Here is a 15623-nt window from a genome sequence, read left to right as displayed (position 1 = left end):
ACAGGGTGATCCAGCCTGCTGCTGTGGTTGTATTTGCATTTCTTGATGCAGATCATTGTTGGCATTGAAGTAAAGTTTGGAATGACCGTCCCCAGGACATGGCATGAAGGTTTTAGAAGTGGGTTTTCACAGAAATATATGATCTGTAGGTTTGAATCCAATGCAAATTTGGCCATGCTTAAGCCCATTGAAATCAGTGGATTTGCAAAAAAACAAAACAAAACAAAACAAAAAAACCCCGAACAAATCTTGCCAAGAAAACCCATAAGTCAGAAACAACTTATGGAGACAACAAAATATTGGATTGGCTTTAGGTTGCATAAGTGTATAGAGTGTATAAGTGGATATAGATGGGGCAACTTGAGGGAGGGACCTGGGACTAGATTTTCATGCCTAGAACCGGGTGTGGGGCTCAGCAGGGGCTAATTTAAAAAAAATGCTTTAACTTTGAATGAAAGGTCCTATTTTAGTTTGGGTGTGTGAGAGAGACCTCAGTACCTGGAGGCAAGCTTGAGTGGGAAAATGATTTTTTTGCAAAAATCACCAAACCTCATGCATCAGAGGAGGTTACAGAGCATGAACAAGGCCTACTGTACATGGGTGGCTTGGATTCTATCTAGGGCCTGTTACAGACTGCCAAAATAAAGCTGCTTCGAGTCTCTTTGGAGGTATGTTAAATGATGCATGGATCATAAGAGTCCAGAGGTCGCGCCAAAGCCACACTCCATTCCTAAGCACTGGAGTGCAACTTTGGTGCAGCTTCCGGATTCTTAGGATGCGTGCATCATTTAGACAGCATACCTCCAAAGAGACCCGAAGCAGCTTTATTTTGGCAGTCTGTAACAGGCCTAGGTGTCCTTTAATGGAAGGGCTCCTTCTGTTCACAGAGAAGACTGAGATCCAGCAGGGGTGGCTCACTGATGGAAGGAAGGAAGATCATTTTTGTAGCCTGATGGCACTGTTCTGGTGGGCCCCCAATTCTCTATTTCAGAACATTTGGAAACACTGACATTTCACTCTCAGGTTAACTACCACTCCATTATGCTACATATTTTATTTTCTATATTTATATATCACATCTCCCCATGAACCCAAGGTGTCCAATAAAATAATAATCCAAAAGTATAATTAAATTATATTGAGATCATATTACTCCAATACTGAAATACCTGCACTAGTTGCCATTTTTTTTCTGGTTCCAGTGTAAGGTGATGGGCTCAGTCCTCAAAAACCTAAATTGCCATGGGCCTGGTGACCCAAGGGACAGGGCCATAGCCAAGGGGGGCAGGGTCTGAGGGGTCCAGACCCCCCTTCCATTAGATACAATGAATGGTGTGTGCCACCGCACCGCCACGCCCAAGACCCATTATAATGGTGGCACTTAGTCTGGACCCTCCCTTCCCAAAATCGTGGCTATGTCTCTGCAAGGGACTATTTGTCTCATTATGAACCTGCCCGCATGTTAAGATGAGCAAGATGGACGGTGCCCTCCTACAAGATGGATGGTGCCCTCCAATCAAAACTGCACTCAGTTCCCCTCTTTGTGGCTTTTAGGAAGTGTGTGCATATGCATCTTTTTAATGTGGCCTTTAAAAACTGTTTTAAAGTGGCTGCTAAAACCAGGAAGACCAAGATGGAAATTTCCAGAGCCATTTTTATCCATTATCTCTCTGTGTCTCTTTTCTAAGTCGACCTTATCACGCAAGGTCATTGTGAGAATATAATGACAAAGTGGACAAGACCATTTGGACCACTCTAAGTTCTTTGAAGAAAGGGTGGAACTTTAAAAAAATTATTACTAATATAGGCAGGAATAATTGCATGGGTCTTTCCAGCGGATCTTTTAAAGTTTACGTTTTTAATGTCACTGTTAGTTTCTTAAAACTTATGTACTAGCCATGGTATTAACTGTTTTTGGTTTTAACATAATTGGTTAATCATCTTGGGTCACTTATTGGAAGAAAGGTGAGACATAAAGTGAAGTATGATATGATATTAAATGAAATATGAAAATAAATTAAATTAAATATTGAAGGAAATATGAAATGTTTGGATGTTTCATGATAACAGGTTGAGTCTCCCTTATTCAAAATACTTGGGACCGGAAGTGTTTTGGATTTTGGATTTTTTTTGGATATTGGAATACCTGTATTTGCATACACAGAGAGAGAGAGAGAGAGAGAGAGAGATTTTGGAGACATGACCCAAACCTAAACACAAAATTAATTTATGTTTCAGATTCCCCTTATACACATAGCCTGAATTTTAAAAGGCCAGATTAAAAAGATGCATAGTGATTTTATACAATATTTTAAATACTTTTTGGCATGAAACAAACTTTATGTACAAGGAACCATCAGAAAGCAAAGGTGTCACTATCTCAGCCTTCCATGAAAAAAGTTTTGGATTTTGGAATACTGGAGAAGGGAGATTCAGCCTGTATTAACTATTGTGATGATTTAATGGTTTTGTAGTTTAATTTGTTCTTAGTGATATTAGCCATCTCAACTGTTGTTTTGTTCACTTTTAGTAGAAGACCAGGATAAAAATTTAATAAAGAAAGAATAAAGCAAAAACTGTTGAAAGACAACAAACCAGTTGACCATTGTAAGTGGGATTAAAGCAAATGCAGGATATCGGCAAAGCAATATGAACTCTAGTAAGTGTAGGTAGAGAGAGAGGGCGGTTCCTAGGACTTCTGTTAGTTGTTAACACACAAAGACATGAATGCATGTGTTGGGGTTAAGGACAGAGTGAAGCAGTGCGCTAGGAGGAGGGTCTTACAGGTTTGGCAGAAGCATTTCATTGCAAAGGCTACTGATGAGTCAAAAGTATCCTAGTATTCATATGTCATCTGTGTACATGCACATGAGTATGTGAGAGAACCAGGGCTCAGTTTCCTCCACAGAGGCCAAAAACCAAGCACATTTCTAGAACCAAATAAGACACTACCTAGTCTCGCTTTTGGCTCCAAGGGTGTGTTTGGTTCATGAGATCAAGACTTGCAACAATTTTTTTCCTACTTCATAACTGTTTTGTCAGTTATGCCACTCAGATAGCTGCTGGTTAGCAACAGCTCCCAGTTTTCTGGTCTTGGGAGGCAGCCTTCTCTGGCTCATAGTCACTCAGTGCCAAGGACTGAATCCTAGACCTTTGGACTTGCAAACAATCTTCTTAAACTTTGTCTTGGCTACAGTCCTTGCCATGTAGCACAGCCCTTTGCCAAGACTAGGCTGGAGAGGAGCAAAAGTTCTCTCTACAACTGCATTCCTGGATATGGACTGAAGTGTGGGGCAGTGGTGGTGTCACTTACCTTTAACATCATACCTTTGCTACCCCTTCACCCACCTGCAGCTGTAGGAAGGCACCAGCCCTTCTTCCCTTATGATGCTGTCTCATGAAATGGCACTAACAAATGTACGGACACCACTGAGAGATGGCATGGTTTAGAAGCCAGAGTGTTGGGCCAGGACTAGTAAAATCAAGACTGAAATCTCCTTAGTCACATTCTCAAGTCTTTCTCTCTCTTTTTTTTTTAACATGCAGACTACTGCACAGGTTTGTTGTGAGGGGAAGGATGTGAACCTACCTTGGAGCTCCTTGGGGTGGAATAGTGGAATTTTAAAAATGTTGTTAATAACTGTGTGTGCAGAAGTAACCTTATGGTTCTTCCCAGATGATTTCTGCCATCTTGGGTGGTGGAAGGATAGCCTAAGGCTGAAGCTGTGTATATAATTTTGATGCCACCGATCCACCTATCCATCCAGTAAATCAAATGGCATATTGAAATGGAGGAAGCATCTCCATGTATAAATGGGCCCTTATTAAGATGGGAGGTTGGGACAGAACTGGAAGGTCACAGTAGAAGGAGCTCTACTTGTTTCAGGCTGCTGACATTTATACAAAGGATATGCTAACCAGCAGAAAGGTTGTAGAGAAATCCATTTAAATGGAATTCTTCCATTAACTACATGTTTTTTGTTCTGGTTTCCCCCCTCAGGTCCTTTGCCAGAGCCAGTTGCCAATGGTGATGTGGAAAAGGTAAAGCTGCTGCCAAGTACATGGATCATTTATGGGCCTCTTACGTTGTGAGAAGGCCACATTCAGCAGGGCAGTTTTATTTCTTTCTCTTTCCATTCTACCCTCATGTAGGAAAATGTATAAAACAGTGCCTGCAGGTTCCAGAATGACTCTAATGTCCTCTCAGTGTATGTTTATTAGGAAGTCCCAGACACATGAACCCAATAAAGTGTGTCAGCCTTGCCTATGGTGACATCTTTGTCACAGAATTTTAATCATGTAGAAACCCTGTCCATCGAGAATACGGGTAAAGTGAAGAGCAGCCCTGTGCTGTTTGCCATAGCATTAGTAGGCAACATTTGTATGTGCGCACACACAGATACACATCCTTCAAGCCAGACCCAATGCCTTGCTGCCTTTGTGGTTCTTTATTTAATTTTTATTTTTTTATTCAGAGCAGAGCTGGCCTCTTGCTAGAGGAGAGGAGGGTAAAGCCCTCGAAGGAATGTCACTCATCTCAGGGCCTGCCTCTTGTCACAGGAACAGAATGGCCCATTCTTCACCCTGTGGGTGGAATCTCACAGCCAGTCCCAATTTCCCAAAAGGCCATGTTACTTCCAGTCTGCTTTGAAAAAACAAAACCTAATTAAACACAGAGCGGAAAAGAAACCTCATTAGAACCTCAAAAGGAGGGCAGGGGGGCATGAATTAAGGGGACAGAATGAAGATGTTCTCAGAGTAAAGCTAAATGGAAGAGATTTGTGACTATATACATATATACCATACAACTTTTTTGTTGTTGCTTTAATTGATTAATAATCAGCAAGCCAGTTTAGAAAGGAAAGTGGCTGTATTGCACTATGAACTGATAAACCTAACTTCCATGAGAGGTAAAATAGTAATTGCTTTTGAATTGCATATGCATTTTCCTAAAAAAACAGGAATAGAAACTTGTTTTAAAACATTAAGGCAGCAACTGTAAAAGACTCTGAAATGTTACACTGCTTAGGATTCTAGTACCTGGGACAATATAGCCAGTGATCTCCTGCACCTATCTTTTAAAGGTGTTCTGTAAAGTTTATCAAAGCCCTAAACCTGAATGTATTATGTTGCAGAGGCTGGGCTGGTTACGATGTAACATTAAACCATTATTTAGTGTTAAGAATTATCGCTGCCTTCTCAGCATGGCAATGAAAAATTGATAATCTTGTCCTTTTATTTTCAGTTAACCATTGCTTCTTGTATCACAGAATCCTGGACAAACTGTGATTATGCTTAACTATAGTTTGTTTACAAAACTGCCTTATTTTCACTAAAAATAATTAAGATTAACTCCAACGTATGATATGCTAAATTGAGATCAGTCAAAAATGGAAACAAGATGGTTTTGGAGGGGAAGGGAGCAATACACAAGCCCAAGGAGGATGGTAAGGTCATTCTTGTAACAATAAATGGTGCTTTAATATTGCATTTAAAAGCAGCCATAGAGTTAGAAATCTAAAGTAGCAGATTTTCCCACAGGCTGAATAGGAGACTCAGGGATCTGAGTGCAAGAAGCATGGGTGGGTTCATGATAGCATCTTACTAGCTTCCTTAAGTTACTTCCCTGCCTTGCTTATTTGGTTTTAAGCTCCTACTTCTTCATAACACTTAAATGTATATATATTTAATATGGTTAATTGATGATGCCCCATACAAAACAAGTTTCTGATGAAGGTATCATATTTTTTCCTCATGTCATGTTATCTTTGGTCTGCTGAAGCAACCAAAAACCCCTGTTCTTCTAGTGGTGGACTAAATGCCAATGAAATGCTGCTACTCAGCTGTCCCTGTTACATATCAGGTGTTAAGGCGTTTTACATCATTTGCTTTGGGTGGCTATAAATTCCCAGCACAGTGGGGGCTGTCTATGAGCTGATCAGCGATGCACATGCATCCATCTCTCAGGGGTGGAGTAGGTTTCAGACCTCACTCTAACTTAAACAAACTTTTTGGCTTTAACTGTATCTGAAAGAGATCTACTGACTACCTGCTAAAAAGAATAAGGAATTGGTTGGTTATGTCCAAATATTTATTTTGTCCATAAATCCAGCAGAACTGCTTTTTGTGCAAGAAAATACCACTGTTGCCACAGAAAATGCAGAAGTGGAAAGCAAATGTCTTTAAGAAGGATGTTTTGATTTGCACCTAGAAAGAATTGTGATATTACATAGTTTCTATTCAGTCTAAATGAATGGTTCTCACATGGCCAGAAAAATAACAACACACAAACCCTTCTTCTAGCCTTCTAATAGGGCATGACATTTTTCACAAATGGGAATAAGCAACTTATTTTTATCACTCTTAAAGGCAGGGGTGGAGAGGCTGGTCAATTAGCAGTACCAGCCCCTCTCCTCTGCCTGCACCCTCCTTCCTCAGCCAAGTGTGTAAATGGAGAGAGAAATAGACTCATGCATTTCCTCCCCTCCCTGCTAGGCCCAGAAGCTTGGAGCTGGCATAATTTGTGTCTAAATTGCTACAGAGGACAGGAGTGTTTTCCCCTGATCTCTTTCTTTCTCAGGGATGAAGAGGCTTGGAGGAGGCCCAGATCACTGCTTATCAGCCAGGGGGCATTCAGTAGATTATGTGCTTAGAAGCAGATTTTTCCCATGCTCCTGTTTGCTTGTTCTCTTTTGAGGAAGAGGCAGACTGGAGCTCAGTCAGCATGGCCCGTTCTCATATCTAGGGAGCATGTGAGAAGGTGGAGAAGCCCATTTAGTTTCCCTTCATGTCCCTGGTTTTATATAAACTCTTCCCTGGCTGCCATTCTTGGGTGCTTGGGAGAATGGTTCCAGGTAGGCTTGCCATATCCTGGTTTTACATGGGACAATCCCGGGTTTGCGGCCCTTGAATGGTCCCTGCCCAGGTTTGGCAGTTTGTCCCAGGCCCAAGGGGCCTGGGCGCTCGTGCGCCTCTGGCGCGCTTGCAATCCCAACCACAGCTCCTCCTCCTCTAGGTTTCACTAGAGGAGCTGCCTGCAGTGCCTCCAACTGCCCACAAGGGGCAGTGGCTGGCCCAGAACAGGAGCAGCACAGGTAGGAGGAGCTGTGGTGGGGCGTCGGGGGCCATCACCACCATTTCCCATGCTTTTGGCATGGCAAAGGCAGTGGGTTAAAGAGAGAGGCCTGTGTAGTCCTCTCTCTTTGGCAGAGGCGGGGGGAGTTGGGGTGCCTGTCACTGCTTGCTGTGCCTTTGGCACGGCTGCGGCGGCGGGGTAGGGAGGCCTCCGTGGCTGCTGCCACGCCTTTGGCACAGCAGCAGCCATGGAGCAAGGAGAGAGGCAATAGGCCTCTCTCCAGTGGCAGGGGGTGGGGGTTGGGGGCTTTCTGGGGATGCTGCCATGCCTTTGGCGTGGCAGCAGCCATGGAGCAAGGAGAGAGGCCATAGGCCTCTCTCCAGTCGTGGAGGGTTGGGGGTTGGGGGCTTTCCTTCACCTCCTCCTCTTCTTCCCCTCTTCCTTCTCTTCCTCCTTCTTCCTCATCCTTCTCTGGCATCTTGCCTAAAACCTGAACAACATCAACTTTTGCCCAGATTAATCCAAATTTTGTTGGTGGATAATAGATGGTCGGGAGAGAGATGTGTGTATGTGTGCACCTATCAACTTCGCACATTGTGAGTAGCTCTGTCATATACCCAGCCCTTTCACTGGGCCTTCTTGCTCTAGTAAGATGTAAAAGAAAAGCTTCTGCAGCTTTTATGGAGTGAAATCATTAGCCATTTGGGGCAGATGGTAGTTAAAATGTGGAGAGAGGGCCAGATAATCTTTCCTCCTCCCATTATTTTTTTTAAAGCATTGCACAATGGCCAGCTATTAGATGCTTTTGCATTAACATTGAAGAATAATGGGGTGGAGGTGATTCTGACCATTCTGAATACTCATCACAGTGTGGTGAAAGTGTCCTGTGAACAACCCTGCCTCCCCTTTTGCTGGATCATCATGTTCCAGCAGCTGTATTTTTTCCAGTACTGTGTTCATGGCAGCCACATTGTGCCCTTGTATAGCATCATACCCACTAACATTTTGGAAGAGATTTCTAGTGTAGGGGAGAGAGATGGAAATACCCCCTTGCCAAATGAACATTTCTTCACCTCAAAGTCCTCCTCTGTCTGCTTATATGCACCTTTTGGGATCTTCAATTTTTATTGATTTTTTATTTTATTTTACCATTCCTTAGCCCTTTTCAAAACTTTCAGGTGTTTCTCTGCCCTGCATATCTGAGGATCAGTGCTAGTTGGGCCCCAGTGTAGCACCAAGGCTGAGAGACCAAACTGTGGAATAGCAGTGAATTGATGACAATCATGCCCAAAATTTTGCCAAAGAGGTGGGAGAAGGAATGTTTCTCGCAAAACTATTTGAATTGGCTAGAATGGAAAAATGGCATTTTGATGTGGAAAATAATGCATTTGATTCTATTGCCTTCGATTTCAGTTAATTTTTCTATTCTTTCTGCTCCCCCATGTTTTCTTTCTCTCTTTTTAGGAGAACAATAGAGATGATCAGCCAGAGCCTGTCCCTGAAAGTCCTTCTAGCCCAGTGCATGTGTCTACTTCTCCAACTTTAAATGAACCTCACAATGAGGTATGAAAACAGCCTTGAAGTGGGCACTACAAGGAGGCAGCAAAGATGGGTGGGAAGAATCCAGTGTCTGACATGTGTGTGAATCAAGGCTGGGCAGCAAATATTTTGAACTGCAATTCACCATTGGCTGTGCTGCCTCAGGCTACTGGGAACTTGTAGGAGAAAAACACTCAGAGGGCCACAGTTGTCCACCTCTGCTCATTGGGGTGCTGGAACAATATAAGCACTCACTGGAGTTAGAAACTGTCTCAGAATTACAACAATTGAATTTGAATAATGAGATAGCAAGTTCAGACTTATCTGGTGGAAAGAGCAACTTGCTGTTATGAGCATCAGTCAAATTCTCTTGTTGGGCTGTGGGAAAGGCTCAAGGCAAAACTCCATGTTACATTATGCATGCCTTTTTAAAAATGTGTTTAATGCTGCCAGGCTTTTGCCAGGAAGAAAAATAGCCATTTAGGGCTCTTTTACTGTGCCAGTGACCTGTTCTTCATCTTCCTCCCTGTTTCCACCCCAGATTTTGCTGATAACCTGTGAAAACATGAGCCTTCAAGGAGGAAACAGTTATGCAAAATGACTGACATGGCTTGTGTAACTTATTAACATGAGCCATGTGTCCCTGACATAACTTGAATAGTCTCTTTAGGGTTTCATACCAAGTGTGTTCAGGCCTGATGACAGTGCTTCAACCAGCATTCCTAGGGAGATTGCCTTATGAATCTCCACTTAAATAAAACAAAAGTAATTGAAACAAAAGAGAGGATTAAATATGCAACCCATGCCTGTACAGGCTGTAGATTATGTTCCATGAGACTGAGAATGGTCAAACTGTCAATTATCTTAGTTTTGAGTGTGTATTTCTTGTTTCTTTTTCTTGAGAGTTGTAGTTATTGCTAGGGCTTGGTGATCACACTAGCATAAGAACATGTGCAGGCTTTGAAAATGAAGAGTGGGTCAGAGTGGGTTTGCTGGATTCTGGGTCTTTTGTTAGCATGAAAAAAGAGGGTGATCTCTGTTGCAAAAAGGTCTTGAAGAGGCTACAACATCTGACAAGATTGTTGTGGCTCTCTTTGGTTCCCTGATGAAGAAGTATGACAGACTTGTGCAATTCTGCTTAGCATCAGAATACAAAGCTTTGAATTTATTTGTAATTCACCTCTCCATGGTTTCTTATCTCATTTCTGCTTTTAAGAATTTAGGAGACAATTGTCCTATCTCTCTTTCAGGTTTGGGGGAGAGAGATTGAGATTGGGGGTGCAGAGTAGTTTGGATAGACAAGGTAAAAAGAGATGGCCTGTGTTTCATACTCTTGTCAACTTGAGTCATTATCATAGTTGCTGTTATGCTTGTTACTATTTATTTGTTACAGTACAATTTATTCTCCACTATTCTTCATTGGAGACAGTTTGGTATAGTGGTTTGAGTGTTGGACTTGGAGACCAGGGTTTGAATCCCTGCTTGGCCATGGAAACCAACTGAGTGATCTTGGGCAAATCACACTTCCTCACCCTCAGAGTGAGGCAAAGGCAAACCTTTCTGAACAACTCTTGCCAAGAAAACCCTGTAGCAGGTTTGCCTTAGGGTCGCCATAAACAACAGCATTCTTCACCAGAGCTCAGGGTGGCTAATAATTCTTCATAAAAACTGCCAACATTACAAATTGCAAATCTCAGAAATTGCTTATAGCTAAAATCAGAAATTACAAATATCTTGTAACGTAACAATAAAACTATACCAAAAGGTAGCGAAGACAAACATCATTTGGGTTGTCATCCAGTTCAACCTAGGTGCTTTGAAAAGCTCTGCCCACAAAGTTCCAAACAGGATCATCTGTCCAATGTGGTGGACAACGCCAGCCTCTGGCACTGATTCATGAGGGGGTGGAGCTATGCCTGGGCACCCAAGCCATGCAGCTGGCCTGTTGCATTGACCTACTTCTTTAAAGTGGTATGTACCACTAGAATAGGGAGGCCTGGGATGCCTTCAGGGAACCAGCATGGTGTAATTGTTTGAGTGTTGGAATGGAACACTTGAGACACCAGGGTTCAAATCCCCACTCAGCCATGGAAGCCCACTACCTTGGTCAAGTTACATTCTCTCAGCCTCAGGGGAAGGCAATGGCAAGCCTCCTCTGAAAAAACTTACCAAGAACACTCTACAATAGGGTTGCCTTACGGTTGCCAGAAATCAGAATCAACTTGAAGGCACAAAACAACAAGAAGGATACCTTATTGGGTGAATGTGGGAAATACAAATACTTAGTGGAATGTGGGAAATACAAATGTTCAGGCAACCAGAAGTTGTGTCAACTGTGTGCCAGCACTGGGCACAGGACCCAGTCATTCTCTGAAGCTTTATGTTTTAAAAAAAGAAAGCTCAGACACTACAGGCTAGACTTAACTGTGTTTTACTTGGTCTTGCGCTATGCATGGGGTGTGTGTGTGTGAACAAGTGGGGCTTAGGCAGGATAGCAGGGCTCCATACTGACTGTGTGCTTTACTGTCTTTCTGCTCCTTCCCACTCTTACAGCTCAATTCTCAGGAGAAAGAAGAGAAAAGCAGCCCTGCCGTTGATCCTGTGCTTGACCTGGACATCCCACTGGCAGTAGCCAAGGAGCGTGCCCATCAGAAACGCACCACCAAAAGGGCACCACAGATGGACTGGAGCAAGAAAAACGAACTCTTCAGCAACCTCTGAAGCACCCCTACCCCCATGCAGGGAGAAAATGCAAGGGCAATATCAGAAACATCTGGCCAGATGCTGTTCCTTGGCTTTCTTCTGTGTCTGCATTTTCCCCATAGGGGTTCTTCTCGCTCACCCCCACTTTTCCCTCTCTTAGTCAGGGGGATGGGGATGCAAGGTCTTGCATTGCCCTGTGTCCTGTGAAAGAAAACGAATGGTCTGATGACTACTCCTGCACAATTTTGGAGAAGTAATGATATTTTAACAGAGAATGATGAGACATTATTTCTTCACCATCTGTCAATTGCTTAATAGGTTTGCTATGAGTTTGTGATGAGACATAGGGGATTGGTTGACCTCTCAAGTCTGGAAACGATATGGTGGTCTCATCTTTATAGGTCCCTTGACGTAGGTTGCTGCTGCTTTTGCCCCAATTGCTTCTCTAAGGAGAAGTGAGCTTATCTGTTTTTCACCTCCTCTCCATCTCCCCCAAATTCAGCAAGGTTTTTAGTGAGAGCATATTTGTCCAAGGGCCCAGCTTAAAGGGCATTGGTTCTCAGGGTACTTGAACCTTGACACCTAAAATGATAAATCTATATAGGCTCTCAGCTGACTCTATCTCAGAGAAGTTCTACTGGATGCTGACTGGGCTGTTCAGAAGTAACTAAAAGGAAGTTCTCAGAAATTCTAATTTGACTACCAAATATCCTTTTGTGAATGAATGCCCTGTGTTCTCATCTCCATAGGAAACCATATCCCTCTGACTGGAGATTTCTCTACCTAACACTCCATTCCATCACTTTTTTTTTTTTTAAAAAGGTTTTTCTCCCTAGTTTACAAGTGACAATGAAGTGTTTGTGGGGAACAATAGGACCCCCTAGACTTTATTGCATTGCCTTGTGGATGTTTTGAAGCCTTTGGAGGGTGAGAAGAGGGAGACCCTTGAAACTGGTCTAGTGCAGAGTCTGTGAGACGTGTTTCTGTTTTGGCCAGAAATGGGGGTGGAGGGGGCTTCAGACCTTACCATAGCAGCTAAAAGCAGCCAAGAATAATATCCTCTGTTCAATTTACTTGTGGAGATGAATAGAACCAATCAAGGTTTTCTGTAATACTGCTAATTAACAGTTTATAAACTGTTTCATCTTCTGAATTATCCCCCCACCCCATTATAGCTATCTTTCTCCTATGTCTGTGTATGTCATGGAAATCATTCCTTCTTCTCCGTGATCCTTTTCTTCCTTGTTTAATGTTTGTAATGTCAATTTCAAGAGAAGAAAATCTGTGTACTGGAAGGAAAAAAACCTACCTTTTTTGTGTGCTGATTTCAAATTATAAAGCTCTGGTGAAGACCAATGCTTGTGCAAAAGCTCAGTTTATCATATGACCAGGCAATCTCTCCTAGTCTTATAGTCTTGCTGAGCCTTTTGTGAGAGTTATAAAGTCATTGCCCAGAACTAGTTCATGTAAACAAAGAAGGGCTATAGTATAGTTCTGTTTCTTTCTTCCACTCCCTTCCCACAGGACAAGGGTATCAGCTGCTACAACTGTAGCCCCATTCAGATATTCTCTTCACACATAAGCTTGGCAGGTAAAGATGGGGAGAGCATAAGCTCTTCTCTCCTCCCTTGTTGGTCTCATTGGAGGGTTATTATCAGGAGAGCAGAGGGAATAAGCAGCACAGAGGGAGAGGCACTGAGAGCAGAAATGGGCAAAGCCCAGAGAGAAGCAAAGTCCTCAGAGTGCCCTGTTGAGACCTCTTGGTTCTTTTCAGCATGCCCAAGCTCTTTATCAGTCTGCCCGTGGCAAAGTAATTATACACTTTTCCAAAACGTGTTGGGCATTCTAATTAATAAATGCAGGCATCTTGGGAACTTCATTTCGCTCTTGGCTTTCTGTGTCTGGAGAGCAGAGCTGCTCCTGCTCTGTGGAAGTTTTCACTAACATTTTTGAACCCTGGAAAACCGGAATCTAAAATCTCAGCGGGAACCTCTTGTGGAGAGGGGGAGCTCTTGCCTTTGTCCCCTTTTTCCTCTGTTAAGCTTACACATCACCTAAATATGTTATGTGTTCTTTTTCATGTTTGCATTTGTGGAAGTGGGCAGGAGAGAGGCTAGAGTTGAGAATTTGTGGGGATTTTTGTGTGGCTAGGAGAGAAAGAATTACTATGCGCTTCAGCAGATACACCAGAGCTTGTTTTGTGCTTCATGGTCTAAACTAGCTCCCATCCATTGTGTTGCAGTGGTGACAAAGGCCAGATCAGGGTGGTGCATTGCCAGGAAAGGAGCTGATCATGTAAAAATAATTAAAGGCCTGTTACAGACTGCCAAAATAAAGCTGCTTCGGGTCTCTTTGGAGGTATGCTATTTAAATGATGCATGGGTCCTAAGAGTCCGGAGGTCGCACCAAAGCCACACTCCATTCCTAAACACCAGAGTGCAGCTTTTGGTGCAGCTTCCGGATTCTTAGGATGCATGCATCATTTAAATAGCATATCTCCAAAGAGACCCGAAGCAGCTTTATTTTGGCAGTCTGTAACAGGCCAAAGCATCTCTAATGGCTCCAGTAAGAGCCAATTAACATGAGAAGGAGCACATGATGTAGAACACTTGGCCTTTCAGAGGTTGTGAAACTACAGCTTCCATCTGTCGGGGATGCTTTGATTTGGATTTCCTGCATGGCAGGGGGTTGGACTGGATGGTCCGTATGGTCTTTTCCAACTCTATGATTCTAAGTCTATGAACAATCTGGAGAGCTGCTACTTCCCTACCCCTTGCATGGATGGGGGGGGGGACAAGACTCAAAAGGTGTGTATGTGCCTACATGCTCCTTCAGATTGCCTGTCGACTTACGGTGACCCCATGAATTTCATAGAGTTTTCTTAGGCAAGCAATCCTGAGAGCTGGTTTTGCCAATCCCTTCCTCTGAAATATAGCCTACAACACCTGGCATTCATTGGTGGTCCTCCATTCAATGACTATCCAGGGCTGACCATGGTTAGCTTCCAAGATCAGACAGGATCTGGTGCCTTCAAGGTGTGTAGTCCCGACAGGGTTACAAAGCCTGATAAATAAATATAAATATGCAGGTTTTGTAAATAGAACTATTTATACAGGTATATAATGTATAATTAATTATACATTAGCAATAATATGTATAATATATAATATAATAACACATTAGCACTAATATATTATTATACTAATATATTAGTATTAATATTAGTAATTAGTAATATATTAATATATGTCTAGGCATGCTAAATTGATAAAATGACTGAACATATAATCTTTTTTCTGATTCCTTTTGATATTGATAGTTCCCCTCTTCCCCCCTCTCACATACAATCCAAATTCCAAATTATAAATTGTTCATGAAATTGTAACCTAGTTGAAGTGTAATACTCCATGCTTTCTCCCAACACAGGAACGTATCTCCCATTCTCCTATTGTCACTTTTCTTCAAGACTAAGGTCCCTGTTCATGTGGATTCTTTCCCTCTGATCAAGATCCCTATTTTTTAGGGCTCTTGGTCCTATGGAAAGCCTCGTGCAGAGAGCCTTCTTGTAGACAGGCACCTCTTATTCTAAACTTGGTGAAAGCAACAGTGTAGCCAGACTTGGTATTCCCATACTCAATAAAGGAAATTACCTGAGAGGGGCTTATCACAGCCTCTCATATAAGTCTGTTTCAGAATTCATCTCATTTTGTTAAATAAGAGGCCCATTCACCACACACATTTATAGTGCTGTTATTCCACTTTCTGCCACAGTTCCATCCGATGGTTTGTATTATTTATTTATTTATTTATTTATTTAGAACATTTATACCCTGCCCTTTGATCAAAAAGGCTCCCAGAGGAGTGTACAAATTGTTAATTTGACAATTCCCTGCACTCAGGCATACAATCTTTTTCCCCCTTTTTTAAAAATCAGATTTTAAATATTCCTCCCTAGATTGCTGGTCTTTAGAATTCTACAAGACAGAACCATGGGTGTTAAAAGTGGAATACTTGTAGTTTAACTGTAGTATGATACCAAGGAGCAGTATTCCAGATAATAAAGTCCCGAAGAAGCAATTTCTCACAAAGCTATTTATAAGTCCAGTTTTCTTATCTTCTTTTGCTTCCTCGGAAGAGAAGAGGAAACGTACATATGGGATTGAGAAAATGTCTATGGGATTGAGAAAATGTCTTCCCAGTGATGAATTGGTTGTATTACTCTATGCCTGAGCTGGAGGTGATGGCTGATATGATTATATAGGTGTACTTCTTTTTACAGTAATGCCACCATTTATTTGACCTGGTT

General features: G+C 42.3%; 1 protein-coding gene across 1 annotated transcript in view; it reads left to right on the top strand.

Moving 5' to 3' along the window:
• The window catches only part of NHERF1 (NHERF family PDZ scaffold protein 1), a 73901-nt gene extending 61228 nt beyond the window's left edge, over positions 1 to 12673 (top strand). The window contains exons 4-6 of the mRNA XM_089536839.1: positions 4001 to 4041; positions 8540 to 8638; positions 11168 to 12673. Coding sequence (XP_089392965.1) covers positions 4001 to 4041; positions 8540 to 8638; positions 11168 to 11335 — 308 coding nt within the window. The 3' untranslated portion in view covers positions 11336 to 12673. The remainder of the gene's footprint in view (positions 1 to 4000; positions 4042 to 8539; positions 8639 to 11167) is intronic.
• Positions 12674 to 15623: the final 2950 nt, after the last annotated feature.

Source organism: Sceloporus occidentalis, unplaced genomic scaffold, assembly GCF_023333645.1.
Source record: "Sceloporus occidentalis isolate IW3139 unplaced genomic scaffold, rSceOcc1.0.p SCAF_1, whole genome shotgun sequence".
Lineage (NCBI taxonomy): Eukaryota > Metazoa > Chordata > Lepidosauria > Squamata > Phrynosomatidae > Sceloporus > Sceloporus occidentalis.
The sequence above is the reverse complement of the archived record's forward strand: the minus strand, read 5'-3'. Positions and strand labels throughout refer to the sequence as shown.